General features: G+C 55.7%; 9 protein-coding genes and 1 non-coding gene across 10 annotated transcripts; 5 read left to right on the plus strand and 5 right to left on the minus strand.

Moving 5' to 3' along the window:
- Nucleotides 1-578: 578 nt before the first annotated feature.
- On the plus strand, nucleotides 579-1,733 carry DICSQDRAFT_133723 (uncharacterized protein). The gene is made up of 4 exons (XM_007362765.1): nucleotides 579-866; nucleotides 928-1,144; nucleotides 1,200-1,316; nucleotides 1,372-1,733. The coding sequence occupies exon 2, from the start codon at nucleotides 954-956 to the stop codon at nucleotides 1,125-1,127; it is 174 nt and encodes a 57-aa protein (XP_007362827.1). The 5' UTR covers nucleotides 579-866; nucleotides 928-953; the 3' UTR covers nucleotides 1,128-1,144; nucleotides 1,200-1,316; nucleotides 1,372-1,733.
- Nucleotides 1,734-1,914: 181 nt separating this feature from the next.
- Nucleotides 1,915-3,314, minus strand: DICSQDRAFT_125115 (uncharacterized protein; the record flags this gene model as incomplete). Its single annotated transcript, XM_007362766.1, has 3 exons — nucleotides 1,915-2,976; nucleotides 3,035-3,184; nucleotides 3,234-3,314. The coding sequence occupies 3 exons, from the start codon at nucleotides 3,312-3,314 to the stop codon at nucleotides 1,915-1,917; spliced, it is 1,293 nt and encodes a 430-aa protein (XP_007362828.1).
- A 1,930-nt stretch (nucleotides 3,315-5,244) lies between these two features.
- Nucleotides 5,245-5,929, minus strand: DICSQDRAFT_125116 (uncharacterized protein; the record flags this gene model as incomplete). The annotated part of the gene is made up of 3 exons (XM_007362767.1): nucleotides 5,245-5,379; nucleotides 5,451-5,467; nucleotides 5,623-5,929. The coding sequence occupies 3 exons, from the start codon at nucleotides 5,927-5,929 to the stop codon at nucleotides 5,245-5,247; spliced, it is 459 nt and encodes a 152-aa protein (XP_007362829.1).
- A 1,345-nt stretch (nucleotides 5,930-7,274) lies between these two features.
- Nucleotides 7,275-7,994, minus strand: DICSQDRAFT_133724 (UBC-like protein). The gene is made up of 4 exons (XM_007362768.1): nucleotides 7,957-7,994; nucleotides 7,762-7,901; nucleotides 7,480-7,685; nucleotides 7,275-7,424 (listed from the first exon to the last, which is right to left on the minus strand). Exons 1-4 carry the CDS (start codon nucleotides 7,964-7,966, stop codon nucleotides 7,361-7,363), a joined length of 420 nt encoding a protein of 139 aa, XP_007362830.1. The 5' UTR covers nucleotides 7,967-7,994; the 3' UTR covers nucleotides 7,275-7,360.
- Nucleotides 7,995-8,211: 217 nt separating this feature from the next.
- DICSQDRAFT_53510 (uncharacterized protein) lies at nucleotides 8,212-9,959 on the plus strand (the record flags this gene model as incomplete). The annotated part of the gene is made up of 8 exons (XM_007362769.1): nucleotides 8,212-8,254; nucleotides 8,317-8,404; nucleotides 8,464-8,638; nucleotides 8,700-8,820; nucleotides 8,876-9,471; nucleotides 9,525-9,680; nucleotides 9,736-9,808; nucleotides 9,862-9,959. The coding sequence occupies 8 exons, from the start codon at nucleotides 8,212-8,214 to the stop codon at nucleotides 9,957-9,959; spliced, it is 1,350 nt and encodes a 449-aa protein (XP_007362831.1).
- Nucleotides 9,960-11,966: 2,007 nt separating this feature from the next.
- DICSQDRAFT_t51 lies at nucleotides 11,967-12,067 on the minus strand. The gene has a single exon. It is a non-coding gene; the product is annotated as a tRNA-Met (tRNA).
- Nucleotides 12,068-12,192: 125 nt separating this feature from the next.
- Nucleotides 12,193-15,278, plus strand: DICSQDRAFT_100582 (uncharacterized protein). The gene is made up of 5 exons (XM_007362770.1): nucleotides 12,193-12,656; nucleotides 12,711-12,990; nucleotides 13,044-13,442; nucleotides 13,493-14,279; nucleotides 14,504-15,278. Exons 1-5 carry the CDS (start codon nucleotides 12,421-12,423, stop codon nucleotides 15,073-15,075), a joined length of 2,274 nt encoding a protein of 757 aa, XP_007362832.1. The 5' UTR covers nucleotides 12,193-12,420; the 3' UTR covers nucleotides 15,076-15,278.
- Nucleotides 15,279-16,585: 1,307 nt separating this feature from the next.
- Nucleotides 16,586-20,474, plus strand: DICSQDRAFT_159954 (uncharacterized protein). Its single transcript, XM_007362771.1, has 3 exons — nucleotides 16,586-16,877; nucleotides 16,934-17,006; nucleotides 17,099-20,474. Exon 3 carries the CDS (start codon nucleotides 17,100-17,102, stop codon nucleotides 20,112-20,114), a length of 3,015 nt encoding a protein of 1,004 aa, XP_007362833.1. The 5' UTR covers nucleotides 16,586-16,877; nucleotides 16,934-17,006; nucleotide 17,099; the 3' UTR covers nucleotides 20,115-20,474.
- Nucleotides 20,475-24,130: 3,656 nt separating this feature from the next.
- DICSQDRAFT_125120 (uncharacterized protein) lies at nucleotides 24,131-24,565 on the plus strand (the record flags this gene model as incomplete). Its single annotated transcript, XM_007362772.1, has 1 exon — nucleotides 24,131-24,565. One exon carries the CDS (start codon nucleotides 24,131-24,133, stop codon nucleotides 24,563-24,565), a length of 435 nt encoding a protein of 144 aa, XP_007362834.1.
- Nucleotides 24,566-25,082: 517 nt separating this feature from the next.
- On the minus strand, nucleotides 25,083-25,849 carry DICSQDRAFT_100584 (uncharacterized protein). The gene is made up of 4 exons (XM_007362773.1): nucleotides 25,718-25,849; nucleotides 25,609-25,659; nucleotides 25,467-25,546; nucleotides 25,083-25,404 (listed from the first exon to the last, which is right to left on the minus strand). The coding sequence occupies exons 1-4, from the start codon at nucleotides 25,784-25,786 to the stop codon at nucleotides 25,215-25,217; spliced, it is 390 nt and encodes a 129-aa protein (XP_007362835.1). The 5' UTR covers nucleotides 25,787-25,849; the 3' UTR covers nucleotides 25,083-25,214.
- Nucleotides 25,850-26,283: the final 434 nt, after the last annotated feature.

Raw genomic sequence — 26,283 nt, forward strand, 5'->3', positions numbered from 1 at the left:
CGCAGATTCCCGATGCCATCATCCTGGCACTACATACTACATATTACTTACACACATAATGTCGTGCCTCGGACGTTCCCCATTTTACAAACAGGACTTGATCTAACAGTTCTCTGACAGAGGCAGTGCGATCGGGAACACGGGCATCAAGCAGGCGCGAGCTACAGACGAGACGAAAAGGCTCGGCGCACAGGTGCGTACTAGTATTCTATCAACATGGTACTCAAGTGCCGACTGGAACGAGGATGAAGGCCACGCGTAGCGGTAATTTCTCATCGCTTGATCCGTCCCGACGACCCACCCTGATCATGCTTCCCCCCTCCGTATGCGCGAGTTTCTCGCTGCGGATATCTCTGCCGTATAGACCTCAAGTATCCCTTCAGCCCACGAGAGATGGGCGACATGGTGGTTGGTCGACATGCACTCCATACAAGGAAAGTTTCCTACTTTGTTCAGCTCATAGGCCCAACGGGTGGCTGGACCACGAGTGTGACCAAGCGTCAGCCCCATGATGTCTTGGCTTAGCATATCGCCAAGATTGCTCCGCTAAATGTCTGTCGCGATGTACGGACAATTGGCGACAGGGAGAACAATTGGGAATTCGATCAGCTGGGATGGCAAAAGGCGTCGGTATGCCTATGCCATAGAATTCATGACCACCTCTTTACAGATGTCCGATCCAAGTCACTTAGTAACGAGAGCTGAACAATAAGACTGGCGTCGGCAATACTGCCCCGGCCAGACGCCTATCTCTCGTCGGGGTTGAGACGTCGACGGTCCAAGCCCCCTGTACGGATATAAAGAGTGCTCTCTTCTCCTGTCTCCTGCGCATCCACTGAAGATGCGCGAAGTAAGGCAATGATCAGGTAGGTTTCTTCTCTTGCACGGTCTACACAGCGATTGAACCTATCCATCGTTGCGCCACAGAATGTACGAAGGGGTGTGTGGCACGAATGCACAACTGCGATACCGGTCGTTTGACAGGCAAGGAAAAGGGCGTCGTGCGATGTTGGCCGCTGCGTACGGCATCAAGCCGCATGGTGGTTCCCTCGACGCATGATAGTACTGAGAATACAGGCCAAGCAAACCTGCTCATTATCGACATCGCTCCTGCAAACGGTTCGTGATGGATCCCTGAAATCAGGTAAGCTTGGTGGTCTTGTACCTCTTGCTTGGCAATTGAATCTATTCGTCTCAAGGGCTCCAAGCTGCTAAGGGCCACATGTTATGCGGACAAATGTATCCACGAGGTCGGTCAAACTGACTATGACCGACATCGTCTCTGTAAATGGTTCGTGAAGGATCCCTGATATCAGGTGAGCTTGGTCGTCTTGCACCTTTTGCTTGGCAATTGATTCTATTTGTTGCGAGGGCTTCCGGGCGGTTACTGAATAAGCTGGGAAGGGCTAGCCGTTACGTGGAAGAATGCAGTCACAAGGTCTGTCCGAGAGGTTCAAACACATGACCCATACGTGAATCAAAGGTCGTAGTGTAACCGTCGTGGCGTTATGAGTGAAGTACGTGACGTGTACTTCATGTACTTGACTCATAGCTCTATCATGGTTTCACTCGCATATGTGTATCGTGGCTGAAAGCCGAGGCAGTACCGACTATTATCGACTACATACTATTCCTTCGCGAGACATCGTAGACGCTGCTTTGACATTCATCAGCTAGCGCGACAGGATACGATACACTAAGTCTAATTATAACAACACCAACGACGCATCGACACAGGTAGTAGGAAACGAGCAGACATGTCCAAATAACACACTAATGCGAGAAAGAAACACGTTTCTATGCAGTCGAGCAATGCTGCTGAGGGTTAAACGGTATAAGAGGTCGTCTATGAAAGACGGGATCGCGCCTCATCCCTAGCATGAATGAAGTACGCGTACGGAGCGTACGAGTGGATCAGCATGCGCTTGGAGCGCCATGCGTCATGTTTGTGCCTGAGTAATAATGCGGGTGGGGCATCAAGCTGCTGAGATGTTGGTCCCACTCCCCATTCATCGCGATAGGTTGTGAGATGGTGCCGGAATTGTCGCTTGCAAGATGGGCAGGCAACGAAGCTTCGCCGTTGAAAATGGAGAGGGATTGGTCATATGCAGCGAATTGATGAGCGTTCACGAACTGTGCCTCGTCCGTCTCCCAAGCCATGGCGGGGAAGGGCTGCGACATGGGCTGGCTACCAAAAGGATCACTTCCGTAAGGATCCACGGGGAAAGGGATAGCATCAGAGACCCCAGGGTGACTGGCAGTGCTGAAGGCATTCGGCACAGTGTACGTAGGGCGTGGGCCTCGAGTGTCGGTGTACCCTGTGCGGTCATACGGACCAGGGCGCCGCGCTCCGGATCCATTGACGGTGACCATACGCGGATCGTGAGGCATCACTGCTCCATGACGGGTGCGAATTGGGCCCGCCGTGCGCTGCGACGGAACGACCGTGTCCGCGATATGCTGTACGACATGTGCCTCCTGAGGCTGCATGTATGCATACAGGGGAGGCGCTGGAGAGTGCGCCACTCGCGTCCCAGGGTCGTCGTAAGTGGGCACGCCTTGCATCTCCTGATGCCCTGCGAAGAGGTCATATTCGAAAGCACCTTGCAATGGTGCTGGGGGATCGGTGAACCAAGCGTAAGGGTCGAATGGTGCGTGAGGGCCAGTCATGGGGGGCGGGATTGAACTCATCGCAAAGTACGGCTCCGGAAAGGCGACGTTGTCCAAGGGAGGTTCCATACCAAGATAAGGTGCGGTTGCTGTGGTGTGAGGAGGAGGGAATAGCTCGAGCCACTCTGTAAGGCTACGAACCGGAGGCTGGAGAGAGGTCGTAGGGGGCGCCTCTGCAAGACCCGTAGGAGGGACGAGGGGCGACCCATGCGACCCATTGACTGGCTCCCGAGCATCTTCAGGCAGAGCAATCCCTTGGGAGACGGATGTTACAGAGGTCGATGATTGGGATGACTTATCCTGAGACTTGAAGGGAAAGCACACGGTCAGCCCAAGCAGGACAACGCATCAGGAGAGAGCTCACCTTCGACGCGTTCGGCGACGCCTTGCGCCTCGGTTTCTCTGCCGCCTGCTGGTACGGCTGGAAATTGCCTTCCTGTAGCACACCTACGATTGGTGCTTGTTGGAGGGGGCCTGGTGGTGGACTGAAGAAGTTTCGCCCGTGGCTTTCATACTGAGGAACACAACCGACATCAATAATGACGGCAACTGCGACAGAGTACAATGCCTGCCTGTTTCCGACCAGCCGAGGGGTCCGACTTTCGCGTATCGCGTTTGTTCGCGGACTTCTTCTTTCCTGACATCGCGAAAACAAGGTGGCTCAGGAGTACAAGGTATCGAGGGGGAGTACAAGGTCGAGAGTGAAGAGACAAGTTGGCTGGTTTGCCGCGCACCACACTTCCGCGTCCATATAGTTGCGTAGTTGCGACGCTTGGACCGACGATACGCCTCGTGCAGATGTCCAAATCAGAATTATTACGGTGTGTTTGCGGACACCACAGTCCAATGATTCGTGCCGGGATGCCGCACTTGTCACCGTCATTCCATAGCCCCTTCTGTAGCTCGCGACGTTCAAACTGACACGAGGCGGTGCTCACCAAGGCAGAGAGCAGAGGCCTGTCACACGGTTCCTTCCCGTCGGCGAGTTGGGAGGGCTGAGACGGGCACTATGAGCGTACGCGGTTCACCGGCAGAGAGGTCATTAGGGAAAGCGTGACATACCAGGAATTCCAGAATACACGTCTCCTTCTAAGGCACATTTCCGTATACTCGCATGTGCGTTGTGGAAAAGCTAGAGAAGCTTCGTCGGGCGCCGATGCATCAAAGAGACGCGGAAATACCCGCTGGGCCGTCCCTGGTCTATGATGTGCTGCAGCTCGCCTCGTCATGGACGGACGATCATTTCGACCAATGCATGACAGCTGCCTAGCCGCTGTTACGCACCGTGACACATGTTCTCGAGATGACTGATACTTTATCTCTGCGACGGCAGAGCTAGGACATCAGTCGGAGACGGCGTACTCAGAAATCAGAGATAATGCAAACGAGAGCAGTCTGGTGCACGGAAGACTCAACGGCAACAGTCGAACGCTGTCGGTAGCGGTATATGTGCGTTGTGACGAGGAAAAAGTCACATACAACGGGCGTGCGGAGTCCACGGCTCGATTCTGCGACAAATTTATTTGCACGAGATACAGCGGGGGAGGAGGGGGGTAGACTTTACAATGGCGAGGAAGCAAAGGAGCGTGCACGTCCACGCAAAAGAGCACATGCAAGAATACGACCTTTGAATTTGAGAGCACTTACTACCAACAACGAAAATGTCTTTGCCCAGGAACGATCCCAGGCGGGTGCTCACGGTGGGACAACCGGTACCATGGAGCGATATGCAGTTGGGTGCGTAGTATTCCAAGAGTACATAAGGTTGGCTTTTTTCACAGGTGACTTTGCCACGACGATGAAACTGCCGAAAGCATAGTCAGTGGAAGAATGAGACGAGGATGGTGGGATAGCTCACCTGAGGACTTGAGCCCACCGCGTGTCAAACCTTGTCGGTGCTTGATAACAGTGTAAGTGGCTCGGATGTACAAAGCCATTGTAATCCGTAGCCGAATTCCTATAGTGAGGACGGTAGAGAGTGGGGAACCGTCGCTAGGGGGCCTTGAGGTATGTAGGGACGGTTTAATGGACGATCGAACAAGAGTATCCTGATTTGGTGACAGGTGCTTCTCCGAAGACCTCCCGAGAGCTGTGTCCAGTGCGCGCTTCTTTCTAGGCGCCTGGACGGAATTTTTGGTCTGGTTCCGGCGTCCTGCCTTCATCTCGCTTGCTCGCTGCATTGGTGACGGTGGCGGCCGGCCGCAGTCCCCTTCGATAACTTAATTAGATAGGCTGATCACAGGACAGAGACCAGTGGTATGGGGAAGTAGGCTTCAAGCATGCGGGAACTACGAACGAGGCAGAAAGGCCCAGCGCGCCAGTACTTACCACTTAGTACTTACTCCTCACCAAGATGCCACGCAAGTACTATTAGGACGACCTTACTACTAAAAAAGAAGGCCTGCGTTTTCTCACTTCAGCGCGGCTTCGTACTATCGCCCTCCCGGACCTTGCACCTTGTTTACATCGCAAATCATCTCGAGAGATAGCTATACATGCCCAAATCTACGGAGATAAAGAAGACATAGTGCCGGGCAAGTTCTACTAACACCCTAGAGCTGACCATAGATCTGTTTAGTAGACGAGGCCCCCGGCGCCGTACCCGTACCCAGCCCCGTATGCGCCACCATATCCACCATACCCCCCAGATCCACCGCAGCCGCCAGCGTAACCACCGGCGGCGGCGCCACCCCACCCGCCATATCCGAGCTACACAGAGGGAGATGACATATTACGATGTTATGAAAGGGAATTTGAAGATATTAATAGAGGGGACTGACCCCGGCACCGTAGCCAACTGGAATCAGATGAGTGAACACAGGTCAGCATAAATGTTGCAAAAGGGAGAGAAAGACAAGGAAGGCGTCTTACCGGCGCCGAGCACTGTTGTTAGCAGACGAGGTCGGTTAGCAATCAACCTTCTCCGATAAATGAAAATATCTATCGGCTGACCTGGCTGAACAACGGGTATAACAGGGACGACGGGGCGGACCACTTGGTAGACGGGTAGAACTGGCACAACAGGCTGGACTACTGGGATGACTGGGACAACCGGGACAACAGGCTGGACGATGGGGGCAACAGGGACAACTGGTTGGACGACCGGGGCGACAGGGGTAACTGGCACGAAGGGCTCAGCGATGGGCTGGACAATCTGGGCCGACGCTGCGACGTTTCCGCCGACGAGGGTGGCTTGGGTTTCCCCGGAGAGGGCGAAGATGCTCAGGAGGGAGACGAAGACCAAAGGAAAGGCGGTCATGATGACACTTGAGGCGACTGGGACCGGCACTGTTCTCTGAAGGGGAATTTCTGACGGTGAGAGGGGGGTAGCGTAGAGGACAGAGGAGCGAACACTTACTAAAAGAATGGAGTGGTGAGTTGTTGGAGGACGTACACCGTGTCGCGGAGGCATTTATAGCCGTGTATACGGTGCAAGGGTGCTGGGATGGTGCGAGTCCCTAGGTCAGCATATGTCCGAATTGAGGTTAGTTCATCATCTAGTACCCTTGGGCGGAAACACTGCTGCCGCAGGGCCGGTGTAATAGAATGCCGGACGTCTTGACCATGGACGGCGCGGCTCACCGTGATGCTTGACATCCTCTCATGGCCGACAATCCCACAAAACGAGAGAAGCCGGGCGGCTACCCATAGCTTGCCGTCAGCGCGCATTGCTAACCTTATGGCATGATGAGAGAGTAGGTCAGGGACATCAGATTGAAAGATACGCCTGAGAACGATGGGGTCTATGAGCCATTGGATGTTATTCATCTGAGATTCTGACAACGGTTGACCGACCGATCAATGGCACCTCTAGCGTCAACCGAAAGACACTAGTGCAAAGCTTCCCAGCATTGAAGGCATCGGGCCCAATGGCACGCGATAGTCAGCGGTGTTTGAACGTCCGCAATCCATGTCTGCGCTGATGGAGGAAGACGGAGGTCAGGGGTGCAGCATGCGTTCTCGGCCACACCTTCGCCGTCTTGAATTTCGATGCTCGTTGCAGCGGCGGGGAGGCTTGCTGAGGCCTTAGTCGACGAAAAAGGGACAATGTCTATGGACATTCCCAACGCTTGGTCGATGTCGGTCATAATGTCAGTAATCAGCAGCTTGCCATCAAAGCCGGTGAAGTGGCTGTGTCTTACGAAGGCGTGGCTGACATGGGGGTGGTTTATCAGATCGCTTCTTCGACATATGTAGCTTAAGCTTACGATTGTCAGCCGAAATCCGACATCCACGCTCAATGCGCACAGCACGGAGATTTATGTCTGCTATACGTTTCGGCCCGGGTGAGATAATCTCTTTCTAAGGCGGGAACAATCTCGGAATCAGCGAGAGACAGACCAATCACTGTTCGCAATGGGGACATACCGGGAAATTTGTATCTGCAGATCTGTGATGGATTCTGGGTGGCTCTGCTATATCTGAGCTGGGAACCAGCTGTACCGTTCGAGATGACTGTATCAGTAAAGCGCGTCCGATTAACACGGGTCGCACTCTCGAGCGGCTTGTGGGCCGGCCTAGCTTGTGCGGTCTTTGGTCACTGGAGGCTGCACGATGGGGCACATACAGAGTACAGTCTTGCCGTGGGCATTTCCCACTTCCCAGTTGACGTTGCTTGATTGATACAGAAACACAAAACTCAACACTGCGAGATGTATACTGCCAATTCGTGCTCATATGCCTCCGACCTTCACGAGAAGGTGCTGCCCTCTGGAGGCTGAGGAAGTTTGCGATTATTGAACGAAGCCATCTCCCTGATAGTTTATACAGTGAGTTGTTTGATCACACGGATAGAAACTTTGTACGCACCGCCGTATCTCCACTAAGACAGTCTCAATACTGTGGTTCCTGTTCCAATGCGCGAGGACGGGCAGCTTAGACGGATCGACCTTGCCGTCTACTTGGCTGACAAAGGGAAGATTCACGCGAGATATGAACTGAATTGTGGGCGGCGCATCCGGGTAGTTCTCGCCACAAGTGATCTTGAGGCTGTAGATGCGGTTCTCATGGACAGTCTAACGGGTGAGAGCGTACATGATAAGTCGCGATAGCGTCGATCACAATGAGAGCAAAAGCGGTTGGTATACTGACATGTCCTGGACCAATTATCGTGCCGTTCCAATGGCTCATCATGATATCGTCTCCATCCTCGAGACCATACGAACAGGAGCCGTCTCCGATACCCTTCTCGCCCTTCTCGAGCTCCTCGAGCAGACGGAAGTTACGTGGGACTTGTGCAGCGTGTCAGTGGTGCTGATGGGCTTGGAGGGAGATCAAACAACGCACCTTTGGCCATGGTAGAGGAGATGAAGAGAGTGTATTCGGGCTCAGTGGCTGAAAGAACGGTGGCGTCGGCCCCAGTCGAGTAAGTAGGAGTCGGCAACGGCCGGGCCGTCACCGCCTCGCCGGGGTGGAAAGCGGCAAGTGCTCATCATACTCACTGTATCCCGCAGTCGACGACGCAACCCTCTCCGTCTCTTTCTTGTTCTCTTACTCATCCGTACGACACGCACGACACTAATCCCACCGCACTCACTGATCATGTTCAGAGGCGGCCAGCCCAATCCATACGATGACATCGTCGGTTAGTCGCCATTACTTCCCGCGGAGGTCACCCAGGCGTCTCAACATTGTTCACCTCTTTAGCGAAGACTACCGATGAGAACCTGACGGGCGAGAATTGGGAGTTGATACTCAATCTCTGTGATAAGGTCCAAGAAGAGGGCGAACAGGGGTGAGTACTATCCGTATCTGTCGCTCCACGGCATGTCCTGATTGTCTTTCGCGATGTAGTGCGCGAAATGTGATCGCTGCGTCGCTGAAGCGTTTGGCGCATCGCAACCCCAATGTCCAACTGTATACCCTCACATTGGTTGAAGCATTGTCCAAGAATTGTGGCGTTGAAGTGCATCGAGAGATTGCCTCCCGCGCATTCACGCAAGGCTTGGAGAAGCTGGTGACCGATCGGGTTTGTACCGTCCTTCCAATGGCTATGCAATCAAGTTCGAGCCCTCATTTTCGTTTTGTAGACAACGCACGACAGGGTCCGGAAGCGCATCTTGAATCTGGTGGCCATTTGGACCGCCGAGTTTGAGAAGGACCCAGCCCTTGGCTTGATGGAGGAATGCCATGAGAGTCTCAAGTCCAAAGGTACAAGGAGAGCACTGCTTTTGACGCGCACACATCAACTTAACACTGTTTCCAGGTTTCAAGTTCGAAACTCCTAACGAGCCTCCTCCACCCGATGTTGATGACGAGGTACGGCGCCGAGAGGAGGAAGAATTGCAGCGAGTGCTGGAACTGTCAATGCTCGACAAGGGTGGTCGTTCACAGTGGAACTCGTACTCGCTTGCATCGTCTACAGGCGCCAGTGGTTCCGGGGTAGGAGGCTCGAGGCAAGGTTTGCCGTCATCATCTGCTACTTCAGGACCCTCCAGCTCCTCATCTGGGCCCGCGGGCGCACCTTCGTCTCAGTCTTCGCAGCCGCCAAGTTACGGCGGATACGTCCCTTCGTCGGCCACCCCTGCGGTTGCTTCTGTTCAACCTCACCAATCTCCGTCGACTGTCTCCACAGTTTCGAGTGTCACTGTTACCAGCTCCTCACCAGTCTCCGTTCATTCAAACCAGGACAGTATCCCTATCGTGACCCGTGTCAGGGCGCTCCACACCTTCGAACCTTCAGAGCCGGGAGAACTCGCTTTCGAAAAGGGTGACATCATCAAGGTCGTCGATCGCAACTACAAGGATTGGTGGAGAGGGCAGCTGAAGGGTCGCACTGGTATATTCCCGGTCAATTATGTGGTATGTACACTCCATCTGCCCATATTGCTGTGGGCTCAACCAGCAATCCGTAGGAACCTTTGCCCGAGCCTACCGCGGCGGAGATCGCTCGTGAGGCTGAGCAGGAGGCGGCCGTCTTCGCCCAAGCAGCTAATGTTGACCGTCTACTTCTGATGCTTCGTACCATGGATCCAGCGAAGGACAACCTAGCAGACAACGAGGAGATTCAGGTATGTACCTAAACTGTTCTGTGTGTTGTGAGTGAGAACTGAGGCATGTGTAAAGGAATTGTATCGATCCTGCATGACATTGCGTCCCAAGATTGTGAAGTTGATTGACAAGTACTCTCAGAAGCGGGGTATGTTTCGTTCATGTAGATCAAGAGATGTCTCTTCTCATTTTGTGTTACAGCTGACCTCGTATCAATGAACGAGAGCTTTGTGAAGGCACGATCCATTTTCGACAGGATGATGGAAGAGAGCTTGGCTCGCCACACCGGTGGTATGTGATTCATATTGGATCCCATAGCCTATCCCACCTGACTTCTGGAAAGTTTATGATGGTCGACCACCATACATGCAAACGTCCAGTCAGCCTTACATCGTCCGACCTGACTCTCGTGCTCGCCAGGAGTATCTGCCACAAACTGGGCCCCAGATAGCTCCTGGCGGACCTCAAGCGTACGGCTGGAACCCGACGTTGTATGATCAGCCGGGCTACAATGCTTACCCCGCTGCGCCTGCCGCTTATCCTGCAGGTCCCGAAAATCAGTATCCTGGCTCTCAATCACCGTATGGTGATCCTAACGCATACACAGCGCGTCCGCAGTCGACGTACGGTCAGCTTCTCCCACAGGGCTACCCTGGCCAAGGCCCCACTCCGTATGGCTTGCCTCCCACGGAGCAGCAAGGCACTCCGTATGGCTTGTCCCCTGCGGAGCAGCAAGGCTACCCTCCTCCTGGAAGCCAGCATCAGCCACCGCCCGCAGGTCCTGGTCCTCACTTTGGTCAAGGACCCCAGGCCGGCCCTGGTCTTCAGCCTCAGCCCGGTCTTGGTCCACAGCCTGGGATTGGTCCTCAACCCGGTGGGGGACCTCAGCTCGGACCTCAGGGCGAGCCGATTCAGGGCTACGCTCAGCCCGCCGCTGCTCCAGACTATCACGCGCAAGGAATACCTCATTCTGTTGCTCAACCGCAGTCCCAGCCACAACAAGCTTACCCCCAGCCGGGAGTGCAAATCGAGCCGCAGCCTCAGCCTCAAGCGCAACAGCAACCTTTGCCACAGGCTCAGCCTCAAGTCGAGCCAGAGCCACAACCGGAAGCCTACACACAGCAACCACAATCTCCCCAAGCTGCCCAGCAACAGCCCGTACAGCAACAACCCGCGCAGCAGCAGTCGTCGCCGGCGCCTCAGCAGCAGAGCGGCCCGCCCTATGTCTACGACCCGAACACGACTTACGCGGACCCTAATGTACAAGCGTGGGCCCAGTACTACGCGCACGGCGGCACCGACCCCACCGGTTCCGTGTACTTCATCTCCGTGCCTGGGGTCAAGGAGGGTCCCCCGCCCGCGTCGCGCACCCAGTCTGTCGACTCCGCCACGTCCCCGGACGGGACGCCCGTCGGGCAGGCTGCGCAGACTGCTCAGCTGAGCATCCACAAGGGGCAGCCAGCTGGGGAGCAATCGCAGCCGCAACCGCAACCGACGACGTATGGTGCTTCGCCCTATGCTCCCGCTGCGTCATTGCCTGCCGCGGCTCAGGAGCCGTCCGCTACAGGCCAGCCTTATTACGGGTTGGAGAATCAGTTTGCGGGGATGGGTATAAGTGGCAACGGGCCGCAGAACGGACAAGCTCCGGGGCCACAAGGCGTTGGCGCGCCAGCGTGAGGTGGTATGTACCTGGACGTTGATGGTTGACTATAATGATGAGCCGTGTCTCTTGGGCACAGTGTAAGAGTGAACTATATATTCCTTTGACTTACGTATGGCGCATGTGTCCAACAATGTCTTCTTCGTGCTCTCCCGGCGATTCTTTAGTGATTGCAATGTCCATGAGTAACTATTTTATCGCGGAGACTTAAGATGTGACCTTGGTTCTCGCACCAGACATTGTGCAGTCGTTGGCATATCAAACTTTTGTACTTAGGAATCGTTCGCACCTATTTGCGCGTGCGTTCGCCGCTCCGTATGGACCGACTAGAGCGGCCGCCTTGATTCGTTTCTCAAGATGTAAATACTACATATATGTCACTTACTAACATCGATTCGTAGACTTCCAATGACGAACCAGGCATGACTCCATCAAACGTGTTGGTAGATGGATCATCGCGGCTGGTCCCAAACAGGCAGCTGACCGACAGCGTTCACATTACAAATACCGCACGGCGACTGGAGTTACATATGCGAACGACTGTATGTACACAACATTGACGCATCCATATGACACGCTTCTACCGGAGATACAACAGGTCGCTTGCAGGGAAATGAGACAAAAATGACCAATGACCGCGCCTCAATGCTCGGAGTGAGGATCGAACTCACGACCTCAGGATTCCCCGCCGAAAGCGGTCATACTCACGTATGAGACCTGCGCTCTAACCAACTGAGCCATCCAAGCATGAATGTACTTTAATGTGGTTATGCTATGTCCGGCAGCAACGTTGGATATGTCGTCACCGTCTTTGAGGAGTGCTGCTGCTGCTGCAGCAGTGCTGCCAGTACTTGCTACGGAGGAACAAGACCGCCTTGCCATACTTGTTCTCGCCTTGGTTCTTCCAACACACCCCGATCTGCGAGCATTCCTCTATAGCGGGTTCATGCCCGCTAAGCACATTGCATCCTCACACCTACCGACGCCACTGTCTCGAGTACATTGGGGCCTCGCGTGCCTGTGAAGTCATTCTGTAGCTGACCCGAGGCCATAAGCTATTGTGCCCCTACCACTGTTCTCAACCACCCCATCATCCTCAAATGGCCCCTCAGGTCGACTTAGTTCTCATCTTCCGCTCCTCTCCAGGCAGAGTGCTCTCGAAGCCCCAAGCACGCGAGAACGCACGACAGGCCACACAGCAGTATACGCGACTCCTCGAGGCCCTGGGGAAAGGTCGCTTGCAGGCCGTCGGGAAGCGTGGAGAACAGGAGGGACAGTTGCTCGTGCTCGTGCATTGTCCGGAACAGACTTTGAAGCGGTTGGCACAACGGGAGAGGTACGCGCTGAGCCATCTTCTTTTCAAGCTTATCTTGAAGCCATGTCGTGCAAGGTATTCCGACTTCCTGTGTGGGCTTCCCACTGTAAACCCCACGGGAGCCAAAGATCTGTCTCAAGAACCTCTCAGTCCTGCGGATCGCTTGCGCCTAGTTCACACATACGTGACATCCACTCATGCCGACGGCGGTTTGGGTGTGGCTCCTGGATCATCCGATTGGGACCGCGTCGAGTCCATGATGGTATTGCACGATCACTCATTCAACCAAGAATGGATCCGCACCTGGACGACCCTTCAACACGGCTCCGTAAAGTTCGATGATATACGGAAGCAGGTACGCCCTGGCTATCGTTCTAGATGGTTCACCGCACGCTAACATCCACGCAGTTCGGCGATAGTGTCGCGCTCTACTTCCATTTCCTCTCCTTCTACACCAAACACCTCGTCTTCATCTCTGCAACCGGTGTTCTGTTCTACTTCTTCGCCCCGCCATACTCAACGCTCTACTCCTCCCTCCTCCTACTGTGGTCAATCACATTCGTCGAATCGTGGCGCATCAGGCAACAGCAGCTTTCGGTACGATGGGGTACAAAAGGCTCGTTCCGCGTCGAGAAGCGTAGAGCGCAGTATACTCCGCTTTCCTGGTGGCGGAAAGACCTCAGGGCGCTCGCGAGCCTCCCAGTGATCTTGTTCTTCTCGTCCGTGTTGGCGGTCTTGCTTACAGGTATATTCGTGTTTGAGGCGTTTGTTACTCAGCTATACACTGGTCCCGGCCATAAATTAGTGGTAAGTGAGTCAGCACTACTTCTTTTTGAATACCCCTCAAGGATTTACAGGCGTTCAGCCCTACTATCTTATTCGCTGCACTAGTTCCCCAGCTTCTCAGCGTCTACCGTTCATATGCGGTCTCATTCACCAACTGGGAAAATCATGGACACCAATCGACACACGACGCGTCCCTTACGATCAAGACATTCAGCCTGTCGGCTATAGTGGCGTATCTTGGAATTGCATTATCAGCATTTGTCTACGTTCCATTCGGCGAGGAAGTCATGAGCACGGTCCAATACTATCTCTTCCATGGCAACCCAACTGCCGCGAAGTGGCTGGGACCCATACTCTCCGTGTTCCCTGCTAACATAACGGCATCATTTAACGCGAACCACACAGCCAAGGATGCGAAGCCCCCGGTCAACGCGACCTTCTGGGAGCACGATAGCGTCTCCGCGCGGTCGAAGCTGAATCCAAAGCGACTTCAAGATCAGATGTTCGCCTTCACCGTAACCAACCAGGTCGTCAACACGTTCCTCGAGATCGGCCTTCCCTTCATCCTCCGCGCGGTCAACTCGGTGCGCAGCGGGAAGGGCCTGTCGTTCGCCGCCCCCGCTGCGGGCGCTGGCAATGGCAACGGGAACGGTGGGAAGAAGAAGCGGGTGATGTTCGAGGGCCAGTCGGCCCACTCGGAGGCGGAGCAGCTGGCCGACCAGGAGGAGCGCGAGTTCATGGACCGCGTCAAGCGGGAGGTCGCGCTGCCGGCATACGACCTATTTACGGACTACAGCGAAATGGTTACGCAGTTCGGCTACGTGTCCCTGTGGTCGACCATCTGGCCGCTCGCACCAGGTACGTGTTCTTGATCTCGGCCGCTTCGGGGAAGATACGATGGATGTCCGAGATGGACCAGGCTCGCACCTTCGATCCCGGGATTGTGAAGACGTGCATTGCGCTAGTCCAAGTAATGCACGTCACTACGAACGAGGGATAGATGCGAGCCTTCGGTCTTCCGTGGATACTTCCCTGAGTAGCACGTATATGCGAAGCGGAATGTCTCATCTGTTTGTTCATAGTGATGTCTCTGATCAACAACTGGCTGGAACTGCGGTCTGACGCGTTCAAGATAACCGTCCACGTCCGGCGGCCCATCCCCACGCGCACGGACACAATCGGGCCCTGGCTCAACACGCTCGAGTTCCTCACCTGGCTCTCCGCGCTCACGAACTCGGCGCTCGTCTACCTCTTCCGCCCGGGCAAGAACGAGCAGTGCAAGCCCGTCGGCACGTCGCTCTCGCACGCGCACCACCACCTGAGCTCCCCAGACGCGTCACAGCAGCAGATGCTCCTGTCTGCGCTGCTCATCGCGCTGGGCGCGTCCCACGGGTACATCTTCGTCCGCGCGGCGGTGCGGCATACGCTCGAGCGCGTGCTCTGGCGCGGGAGCAAGGAGGAGAAGGAGGCGGATGGCACTGAGACGCTCGTGAAAGAGGAGTACCTCCGGACCCTGGGCGTCGCGGACGTGGTCGGCGCGGAGGAGACGGGGGTTGAGGCGGGCGTCGTGGCGGAGTCGGAGGCCGGGTCGGCGGCGTTTTGGAGCCACGACGAGGGCTTGGACGAGCTGAGCAGGGGGACGAAGGAGGCGTGAAGTGCTGCATGGGAGGCGCAGCGTGTCGCCGGTGTGCGGTTTCAGGGGACAGATTGGCGCAGACGCATTGAGGTTGTTGCTATGGACCATTCGCTCTCTATCTCAGGCATGTGTTCGGGGATCCGGAAGTATCATATGTTTGTGCGAGAGGACTACCTGATGTCTCTCTTATATGTTTGTACACGCGTAAGGAATACTAGTCGTTCATGGACTGCGTGGGGATGCCCAGAGCTGCGCGTGCGAGGTCAGTCGGGAGGGCTGCGACGTGGAACTTTGCCAACGTGCTTTACGAAGCTTCATGCGCCAAGAACTGCTCCATAATACCTGCAATATTGATCACACAGGCAGATAGCTCTGAGCCTTGAGATATTGTTAAGTCAGCATTCTCATCCTATGCGGGAGTAGTTCCTCGCCGAGTCCCTCAGGCCTCAGGCTAGAGCCCTTCTGTGCGGCACAAATGCCGCTTAGGCTCCCGCGCATCTGTCAACTAGATGTGTTACTCTGAGCATCCCGTAGCTTCAATTGCTGCTGTAGACGTCGCGCCCGCACGTCCGCGCCAGGCCAGCGCCGGGCCACTGATACGTCCTGTTCACTGACTCCATTGTGTAAGAGGCTGACATCCGAGAGGATAGTTTTGGCGACGCATGTGCTCAAGAAGTGGTGCTGACCAACAAGGATGGTCGATTTGGCGGGACGGGGAAGGTAAGTCAGTTGACCGACATCTTGAGAGGACAGGCAAGAATGGTGGAGAAGCACCAGAACGCGGTTTGCCTTGCGGTATGACTATCGAACATGTGGTGCTACTTGTCTTGACATTTGTCCCGCCGTGACCCTGAATAAGAAGCGCGGATATGTCCTAAGTACCCCCAGAGGCCCTAGTACCGAAGACCGACGGATGTCTCGGACACGGCTGCGTCCAGCTAGTGCTGCTTCTGTTTTGCGTTGCAGAGAAGTCTGTGTCGGCCCTTTCACTCTACGCTTGTGGTGGACTGTGCTACTAAACCTCACTGACGCGGCGGAATGCAAGACGACCTGGCTGAAACGGCAAGACACGGTGCGGATTGGCGACTAGAGCGGCTTCACGACCGCTTGGTTGCCATGTTGCGGGCCAGTTGTCGCTCGTACATTTGATCAGCGCGTTCCGTAAATGGGAGCGTGGTCCTCCGGAGATCGGGCTTTTAATCATGGAGAAATTGTGTGCCAGGCCGACGGGTCCAATTCCGTACACTCGTTACGTTTACGCCGGACCCCATGATGGGGATGTTTACTTCTGTGCGCTTGATACAGCGATATATTTTATCGAGGCTGTTGAGGGGTTGCTGCCTGTGTCGCAAAGCTTGCTGAGGCTAGATAGTTTGAGAGGATGTGGGGAGCGACTTTCGGATGTTTGGGGGAGCGGGCTGAGCGCATCAGGGATGGGCGTCGGGATTTGCCAAAACAGGAAAGGTAGGAATTGAATTTGACCACGGGCCAGGCACGGCGTGGAGCCGGTTTTGCGACTCAGACCGACCGACGACGACGACGCACGGGTGCGCATCAACTGCCGACATTCCTTTGCTATTCCGCTCGCTACCTGACAACTGTCCTTTCTCCATCTTTCGTGTCTTGCCTGTCCTTGCTTGCTGCCTGCTGTCGACGCTCGTGACGAACAGTACCATCCCAAGGCGCTCTACGTACACGCCGCCCGGCTATATCGCCATACCTACAGCGTTCCCTACACGTGCTGATTATTCACGCCTTGCCCTCGAGAACGCTTCCCGTGGCCTGGACTAAGCAGGGTTCTCCTTCGATCTTGTAATTATGTCGGTATAAACTTCTCGCACCCAGACCGCTCCCGCAGCTCTCACACTTCCTGCAGGCTTAATTAGCTGTGCTGCTCAAGTCTCGACGACCTTTGGATATTGCTTGTGACGTTAGCATTATTTCTGCCAGTGAGTATCCTCTCTTGTGTCCACACACTACATTTGTGTCGTGGATATCCCGCAACGTGTATTCACCATCTCCCTGCGACTGGCCTCCGCAGCATGTCAACGAAGTACGGTGTGGTGGCACGGCCTGCCAAGCAGGTCTACCCTGGCCCCTTCGATCCTACCCTACTGCATATGGACCGCCAAAATGCGTCCTACCGCCCTGTTCAGTCCAATCAGAGTTTTCCTCGGCGCGCGCCGGCCGACCTGAGCACACAGTCCCTTCCTCAAAGCGGTTGGCTCTCAGACGTTGCAGCGTTCACCGCCTCCCCGCCCTCGCAGGGCCAACGTCCTGTCGGATCCGTCCCCGGGAGTGCACCCATCACTAGCCCTGCCTCGCTGAGCGACTCTGGCCACATGTCCCCTCGCACAGTGCATCGCGCTCGCTCACGGGACCATCTGCTTTCTGCGAGCCCCAATCCTCCTGCTGTTTTCTCCTCTGGCTCGCCGTCGCCACGCCCATCTCCAAGCCCGGTCTTGTCTCCTTCGCGCACCCTTCATACATCGCGGTCGTTCTCAACTGTCACTTCGCACAAGACTCTCGCCCTCTCCTCCGACGCTAGCGGGCACCTAGACCTAAAACGTCTCATGAGCAAACCCGCCAAACAAGCATCCTCAGGCTCGCCCTCCCTCGTGTCGGACTCAGAGCGTTCCACTGGCGATCCCTCATCTAGCCAAGTCAGTTTCCCTCATCGCCCAAGCGAAGGTGCCATTCCCCGCCCTCCTCTCTCCAGGAGCGCACATGCATCTCGTGAGAAGATGTCGCTGCATGTGAACACTACTGGCCTGCGTTCGTCATCCGTTCCCCGTCGGGGCTCCTCATCGTCTCCGGGCGATGACAGTCTCGCAGGCAAGTCTACACGCAACGCGTTACGTCGGCGCCCGAGCGCTCGTTCGAACCCAACTACGCCCGCTACACACCACTCGCGCTCAGCGACGGACGACTTGACTCGTCCGGTGGGCACTCCCACCGTACAGCGTGTTCCATACCAGCTGCACGCTCATCGTGACTCCGGTGCGCCGTTCGCTGCATACATGAGTCCTAGCCGACCGTCGACATCCCCATCTGGGCTCCCACCTCGCCCAGTCACGTCCCCTCTGGTGAAGGGGTCCAACTCTCCCAGCAGATCGGAGAGTCCTAGAGGACTGACACCGGCGGGCGCCGTTGCCCTCGCATACAAGCAACAGGAGCAGCGTCGCGAGGAGCTAGCCGAGACAGCGTCTTTCAACGATGCTTACCGTCCCTCGTCGGCTACTCCGCTCAAGTCTGTGAGCTCCCCGCGATCCGGATATGACAGTGCAAACGACGAGGCAACTAGCGGGGGGCCATACTACACAGTATTCGGTGGCGCTTCGGGTCGGTTGGTGGCTGTGGGGAGTCCGCAGGACGATGACTGGTATCACGGCGTTCACGAGACACGCGCGACCGTCTCGCTGAATGGGAAGCATGTCCCGAGTGGCTCGCGAAGCTTGTCGAGGAAGGTCTCCGGCTCATTCAAGCGTGTAACCGGATCCATCAAGCGCGGAGATCGCGACCATCCAGAGCTTCCAGTGCCTTCGCCGGAGGATTGGAAGCCTTATGATGGTTCTCAGGGCCGATCTCATACACACACACCCTCGAAGGTTATGCGGAATCCCACCTTGCTGAACCCAGCGATGAATGGGAAGCACAGCCCAAGCGATTCGTCAGCCACGAAGAGCAGCCCCTCCCCGAAAGAATTTGGCCGTCCTGCACAGTCATCGAAGCTCAAAGGAGACGAACACGAGGAGGATAGGACGCCGGGTTCAAAGTGGTGGAAGCTCATGAAGCGACTAAGCACAGGGGGGCTTCGCGAGAAGTACCAACACCCTGACACCTTGCCGCCTCCAGTTCCCGCGCTCCCACAGAATCTGCAGCTGCCTTCACCCTCGCGGACGACGCTGGACATCACGGGCCGCGGACCTAATGGGGAGGAGGTCACTGAGGAAGGGGTGTTGTTGCGCAAATTCATGCAGTCGCGTAGGTCGCTGTCCGGGGTGCGCCCGAATCCGTCTCCTCCCAAAACCCCCCCGTCCACAGGTTCCTCACGGCCCGGTGCTGGCAACACGAACACTACAGGGCGGCCGTCGACTGGGAATACGACGAAGAGTCGTGCGAGCACATCTGGCCATCGTCCTAGTACGGCGACACGGTCCTCTTCTCCGGGGTCGTCCGAGATGGCCTCGTCCAGCCTTTTTAATCACAATCGGACGCCGTCGACACGGTCATCCTTCTCGTCCTATGGCGAGGAAATCCCTCCTTTGCCAAGCTCTGTGGGCCAGTATATCGTTTCGCCTAGCGAACTCTCGCGCATGACCAAGTCTTCTGAGCACACTTCATCTCCGCTTACACCCTCACAGCTCAAGGGCCGCACTCGAACGCAGAGCCGTTCGCATACCGCGCCTCCGGAAGACGGCGCCTCTCCAGAGGAAAGGCACCTCCCTTCCTTACCTCTCCCTCCACGCAGGGTCACCACCGGCTCCGCCATTTCACCCACTGCACATTCGTTCAACGTTGAAGATACCATCGACAAGCTTATGCCTTCCATCACATCCGTGCCGCCGCCTCTGGGAGAGTTCGGGATGAACGAGCCGCCACCTCGTCCCAAGCGCAGTTCGCGCCGCGCGCCGCCTCAGCTGAACGTCGAAGTTCACGCTCGTTCGCAGTCCGCGTCTGCGACGATGCCCCTATCCCCGCAGACGCCCCGCGCTCCTCCGCAGGTCCGTGTGGACGTTGACCTCATCCGGCGCCCTTCGGTGGGTGCGCTGAGTCACAGGTCCACCCCAAAGCCCAACTCTGCCACTTCCTCGAGTTCGCCTTCGTCCAATTCGCCGTCGTCGGCGGTCTCCCAGAAGCGTTCACCGCTCACGTTCCGCGAGCTGGAGAGCCCGCGGCACAAACTGACAGAGAAGGAGAAGGCGGCTAAGTGGGAGGACCTGCTTGAGCGCAGCGCGCGGGCCGGGGGGACGCTCCATCTGGGAGAGTCGAGACTCATGTCCGAGGAACCTGATATGCTCGGGGACGACCGATCTGTCTTTGATGCGGACGATTGATGCGTAGGTGCAGTCGATGGGAGCTTGACGATGACGAGCATGGCCTCGTCGTGTGTAAAAGCCGCGCTTCCATTGTTTGTTTTGGTATAGAGCTGATACATACATTCGCAGTCCCCCCTCTACCTCACCTTTAATCATGTCTTCCCTCGTCTGCTTTGCAGCGGCGGACAACTCTTAATGTCGCTATCGCTCTCTCTGTAGTCTGTTTCGTGCTCTCCCACATACCCGATGCATATCACTATTCCCAACACATCTAACCTGCCCACCTACCTACGCATGTACATGTTTGCAGAACTACACACTAGTCGATCATGCTGTTTGTTCATGCCGTACAGTCGTTACAAATGTAGGCTATTTCTTTGCCTAACAGGCACATCGAGGGCAAGCGTTTTCGAGTTCGCTCCGCGCGCGTGTTGTTTACGTCGAGCGGACCGAGCGTACATACGCCGCCACACCCATCCACAACGGTACATACCACAATTCGGCGTCCCTGCGATCTAGGAACGGCGATTTCGGACGGAGATCCTCGCATTGCGCCTGGCGGCGGCTGATCTGCATTTTCCAACGATCGCAGGGGGCTGGAGCTCCGCTTTGAAGCTGGTACGCTGGAGGCGAGATCTCGACTACATACTCCAGTCTCACAGATTGGCGGGTTTGCGTGTCTCCGGTGAGCTCCGACGTGCTTGTACGAGGTGTTGCCCATTCTGTGTCGTAGGGCTACAGGAATAATAGCCCTGACAGACTTTCGCAGCTCAGACGCACAAAGATATCGTGAGGGTCCCACGCACCGTTTGAGGTGTCCCTCGAGGCGTTGAGTTTGTTCTGGAAGCGGGTGGATGTAGAGAAGTGCTGTTATAATTAGTCCCAAGACGATAACTCGCTGGGAATGCGGATCCTGTAGAGGCCCGAGTCCAACACGAGTTAGGAGGAACAAAACCGTGGATTGCAACCGAGATACGCGACTACTCCGGATTGATCAGGATGCATGGCTGGCGGAATCGCGGATACCTCGAGATCGGGCTAGCTGTGTCACGGCAGGCATTCTGGGATTTTGTATCAGAGAGTGGTCGAAGAAAGGGGGAGGCAGGAGGCAACCGCCCGCCCAATTTTCCCGTTTCACGAAGACTTTGTTCGGAAGAAGCTACGTTATCACGGGTAGTTTACCTCGTGCCTTTCCTTCTTTCATTAAAATATCTGTACATTTCTCTAGTCGAAAATGAAAACATCGGAATGCCTGCCGTGCGCGTTCGAAGCATGTCTGTATTCAGCTGAGGGCTGAAGATCTGAAGAGTTACTATGAGATTTTGTGTGGATGCAATCAACCCATCATAGCCTGAGGCAAGGTCGCATTACATTGCACTAGGAACGTTTCGCTGAAGCCCTTAATGGGGGTAGGAGACCTGCAATCGTGACAAGTACCAACGGCCTCTGGCGGCTCAGTGCTCGCTCGCTGCCCCCGCGCAATAAAAGACACGAGAAAAGATACGAGAGGGTGTTCGTGCACGTCGTTGTCGAGCGACGCCAGGCCATTTGGAAGACAGATCACGGCACCAACGACTCTAAGTCACGATTGCATGAGTGAAGAGGGGCCCCACAACACCATCGCCGGTTCAATGGATAACATGCAATGCATTTCCCTCGATGTTACAAGGCGAACTCAGTCCCGTCTACTCTGACTCAAATTTTGTGTAGCCTACAAGGTTGAGATGTCATCCGCCGGTGCCTCATCTTCCCCTCGTCAGTGTGTCGCTCTCACGACACGGAGAGTCCAGACTCTGTGACCTAGAGCGCACCGCAAAGTTCCAGAGGCGGGAAACAGGCGCCCAAAAATCTTCCCATCAACGGCGTTCTCGCCTACCACATGGACACCTGCCTGTTTGGGTATACAAGCGCCAGAATTGCGCACGGACAGCCAGGTGGACGCATTGGGCACCAAGAGGGCGTCTGTGTGCCAGAAAAGGCAGGTGTCCATATGGCCGTCAGTTCCCTGTCCCAGGCTACCACCACATCGCGCCGTCGCTTCTCCCAGGGATATGCCCTGCACGGCAGGTAACAGGGTGATTCTCGATTGGGGAAATTCACTTAGATTCAAGGAGACGGCAATCGCCTGCCATTTTCACTGTCCGGCGAGGCAATGTTTCCTAAAAGAGGTTATCTTATGCGTCCCCTCTTCATCGACTTTTCGCCTATCGAACAGGCGCGATTTCCTGCCGTGCCGGGTATCCCGAGGCGGGTCCGTTGGAGACAAGGAAGGCGGCGACGCCTGAGCTCATGTCGACACTAGAACGTCGTAAAGCCCCGGTCGTAAAGTCGTACAGTGTTGTGTTGCACGTAACATCTGAAGGCTTGTTGAGGAGAAGGTGGGTGAGCTCGAGGATAAGGTGTATAGCGCTCTCCCATGTGAGCGTCTTCTGGAGTTCACTCTCGCGCCGACGATCCCGAGCGGTAGAACGAATACCCTCGTGGTCGGCAAACGGAAAAGATAAAAATCACCACTAATGTTGTAAGCGGAGAGATCGTAGATGCACTCACAGACTCCGAGCGGGGATCTCCGCCAGGGCAATGATAATCCTGCTCCAAAAAATCGCTCCCGGCCAGGCGAGATACGAGACAGTGGGAAAGGTTTACGCGGTTTAACCACCAACCGTTGTCGCCCAATGCCACTACTCACCGGTCTGCAACGTCCATGGGACCTGCCAGAGTAGCAGGATGTATGCTCGAGGGAGGGTCCGGTAATTGTTCGATGAATGTGTTTGCGGATCCCAGTCTCGCGCTAGCAGAGCGAAACAGGGCGAGGGGGAAATGTCCGAAAAGCATGCATTGAGTCACGGCACATGGGCAGGGGGTACGCGTCGGTGCTGCGGCAGGACGTTTAGCGACTGCTTACCTGGTAGGACCTTCCCACTATTGCGCTCCAGTTCTCAGCCCGAAACGACGGCCCGGTCCGTGTCCATGATAGCGGCAGAGGGCCCGCAGTCCGACCGCACGACTGTCGGGAGGGACCCTAGATAGATTGCGGTCTGGGTCGACCAGGCGAGGGCGTAAGCGAGGTCGATTGTGAGCCCGGCGAGGTGGAGATGAACGTGGGAATGCGAGAGGCGTTGAGTATGGGCCGCGCGGGGGATTGGGCGCTTGGCTGGGGCATTCGCGGAAGGGAAGCTTCCTCCCTTGGGACCGTGTTTAGGCACCCAGAAGGGAGTGCGACCAATGCAGCATTGAGCACTGGGATGCGATCCAGGTGCTCACGAGCCGGATAGCAAGCAGAACAACCCCGGTGGCGCTCATGAAGGGATTGCTTGTCGTAACCATTTCCAGCTGCCGATGCCTCTCGAGAAGAACTTGCTGACGAAGAGCGCGTGTTCGCGGGGAGGTCCACTACCATGTTTCGGAATGAAGAAGCTCAGGGATGCAGATCCGAATTCGGGGCACGGGAAGCGGAACAGTCCACGTCCGCCCGTTTAACGTATGAGGCAACAGGCGGCCTCGTCCGTTGCATGGGGCACAACGGAGAAAAACTCTGCGACGGTACACGTGAGAATGCCTGGATGGGATGCAGCGCAGTCAGGACAGCCTTTCCGGAAACAGAGGAGGCCACGTTGCCTGAGTGCCCAGACGACGGTGCTATCCTCCCGATACGGATATACGCACTGTAAGCGAGCGGTCGAAGCCCAGAGCAAATGAATCCCAGGATGATGCGAGGATGATGAGGGGATTATAAGCGATACGTCGAGGAATATATAAAGGGACCCGGGACGCACTCACTGGCTTTGCAAAGGCGACCTTCTGCAATCCGCAACCCCCACTACGCCACCGTCATCCTTGGTGTCACCCCCTGCTTGTCCCCACTTCATCGCTGTTCAAGAGACGCGCTACTTTATACTCCGTCACGATCCGTTGACCGAAGGCGTTCAAAGTCAGGTAAGCATCCTCCCCTTCATGGTCCGGATGGAGGACGACCACTAGAGCCCGGAAGTCATTAGCTACACTTGCTCAACCACGTTTAGATAGACAGCGACATGTCAACTTATCCCGTCTACGTAGTCCAACAGTACGATAGCGCCTTGCCCTCCGACCACCGCAGGCGGCTGTCTATTGTAGTGCAGACCCACCACGACCGGAAGGGCGAACCCATTGGTGACATCTATTGCGCCGAGGGATCTATCGCTTGTGGGTTCCAGTTCAAGATTTACCGAGACCAGGCGATCCGCAAGATGTACGGATACTGCGGCCGGGTCTGCGTGGGCCAAGTCGACTCGCATGGCGATCGTGGGGTCCTCGCCTTCGAGTACCAGCTCGGTCGCGTCGACACTAGGGACGGCATGAACTGGGCGTATTACGCTCTCAGGCGGCTGTTCGCCCAGGGGTTTCGCATCGACGTCTGGGCGCCGGAAGGGCTTCGGCCCATGCTGGATGAGGCGTTCGCGGCGTCGGTAGGGAACCGCCGCGCCTGAGCTGGGCTGTGGGTGTGACGCTCTAGGTCGAGGATAGGGACCAGAAATGGTGGATTGGGGGGCCATGGGGGTGACGAGCAGGGGGAGCGGAGAGCGGGAGATTACGGGACGTGATTACGAGTGAGCGAGGTAGAGGGTCTTCAGTGTTGGCGGGACGTAGGAAAAGTACCTGATTTGTGCAGGGTGATGTGTTCACGATTTTCTTTATCTCTTCCATGCTTAGGATCGTATGTTTTGTATCTTGCTGTCAATATCGTTGTCGTATGCGGCTCTTCTCCAGGTTTCGTGGTAATCCAATTATGCATGCGTCCGGAAACCGATTATGGTGACGGTACCAAGGTCGACCCCTGTCTGTCAATGATTGAGGCGAATGGGTCGCACCGGCGTCAGCGTCGAGCCGCAACGTTGCTTCATAGAGTCTCCAGAGTCAATACCCTCCAAGAAGGAAGAGCGTGGCCGGACATCCTCGGACCCTACTTGACCACGCTTCCGATCAGAGGGAATATCATGCAAGAAAGTAGGACATTCCAGATACGTAATCCGATCGACCTTATATCGAAGGGAATGAATCCTAAGAGTACAGACGTCAATAATCCAATCGCACCAATGCAACGCAGCGAAGCCGAGTCTCCACGCCTATAGCTCATGTTCACGGATTCATCTCCTGCTCCATGGGCGTGTCTGAGGTAGTTGTTGTCGGACGCTTTCCTTCCCGACCAAGTCCGGCAGCACGTTCCGATTCCTCGATCGTGTATGCGGGCTCTTTGAGAGCTTTACAGCGACGTTTGTGGACTTTACTTTTCCAGTGGGATCGGAGGGCGTGATCAGTCTCAAAATATCTGGATGGAAGCAGACTCTGTCAATACATAGTCTAGTTTTGGTTAGCTTTCGTGAAGCCCACTTTGCGCATTCTACGCAGTAATGCTGTGCCAGACCTGGCTTTTCGTAGTCGAGGGGTTGCGCTTCGAGCTTTGCGCGGGTCTATCACGAGGTACATTCATGAATCCGCGAAGAGTTCTAAGTTGCCCAGAAGTGAGACGCACCTTCGGATCCAAATCAATCAGCTGAATCTGGTCCAGATCCCGCGTTCGCGCCTGCAAATCGGGATTTTCATGAATGTCCCGGCCCTCGTTTAGCGAGAGGTGTGCGTACCCTAGTCCGTGAAGCTCTATGAACGTCTCTTTGAGCATGGTGTGTGCGAGAACGACGCAGACGACCCATTGTAGCGCTGTGTGCAACTGCAGAGGAAGACAAGAGGTACTCCTGCAGCTACAGACTCACGCCGCATCGGTGCTGTACGAAAATGTTCTTCACATCACCCCTCCTCCCTTCACAGTACATTATCTAAGCAATCTCATGGCCCAATCAGAAGCATTGCCTTTTGGGCGTCTACATGACCTCATCGGGAATTTCGTCCAGCAAACAAGCGCCGGTAGACTAGCTGGTGCTTCGCAGGTGCGTCGTCTGCACCTCTGCTCTCTCCCGTCTGGTGTCTGAGTTCCTCCTTGTGTCTCTGGACTGCACTTGTCTGAGTGACAAGTATGACATCGTTCTTGGCACTTCGCGCAGGACGCTCAGCTTGTGGAGCGATACATCCTGCCGCACCTGCTGTCACGAGTACTATCACTGCCCAGACCCGCGGGTACGCTGCTCCTGCAAAGCCCGCGAAGAAGGTTGCGTGTGCGTACAAAAGGCGCCTGAAAATGGCTTTTGAGCTT

The sequence above is a fragment of the Dichomitus squalens genome (genome assembly GCF_000275845.1).
Source record: "Dichomitus squalens LYAD-421 SS1 unplaced genomic scaffold DICSQscaffold_5, whole genome shotgun sequence".
Taxonomy (NCBI): Eukaryota; Fungi; Basidiomycota; class Agaricomycetes; order Polyporales; family Polyporaceae; genus Dichomitus; species Dichomitus squalens.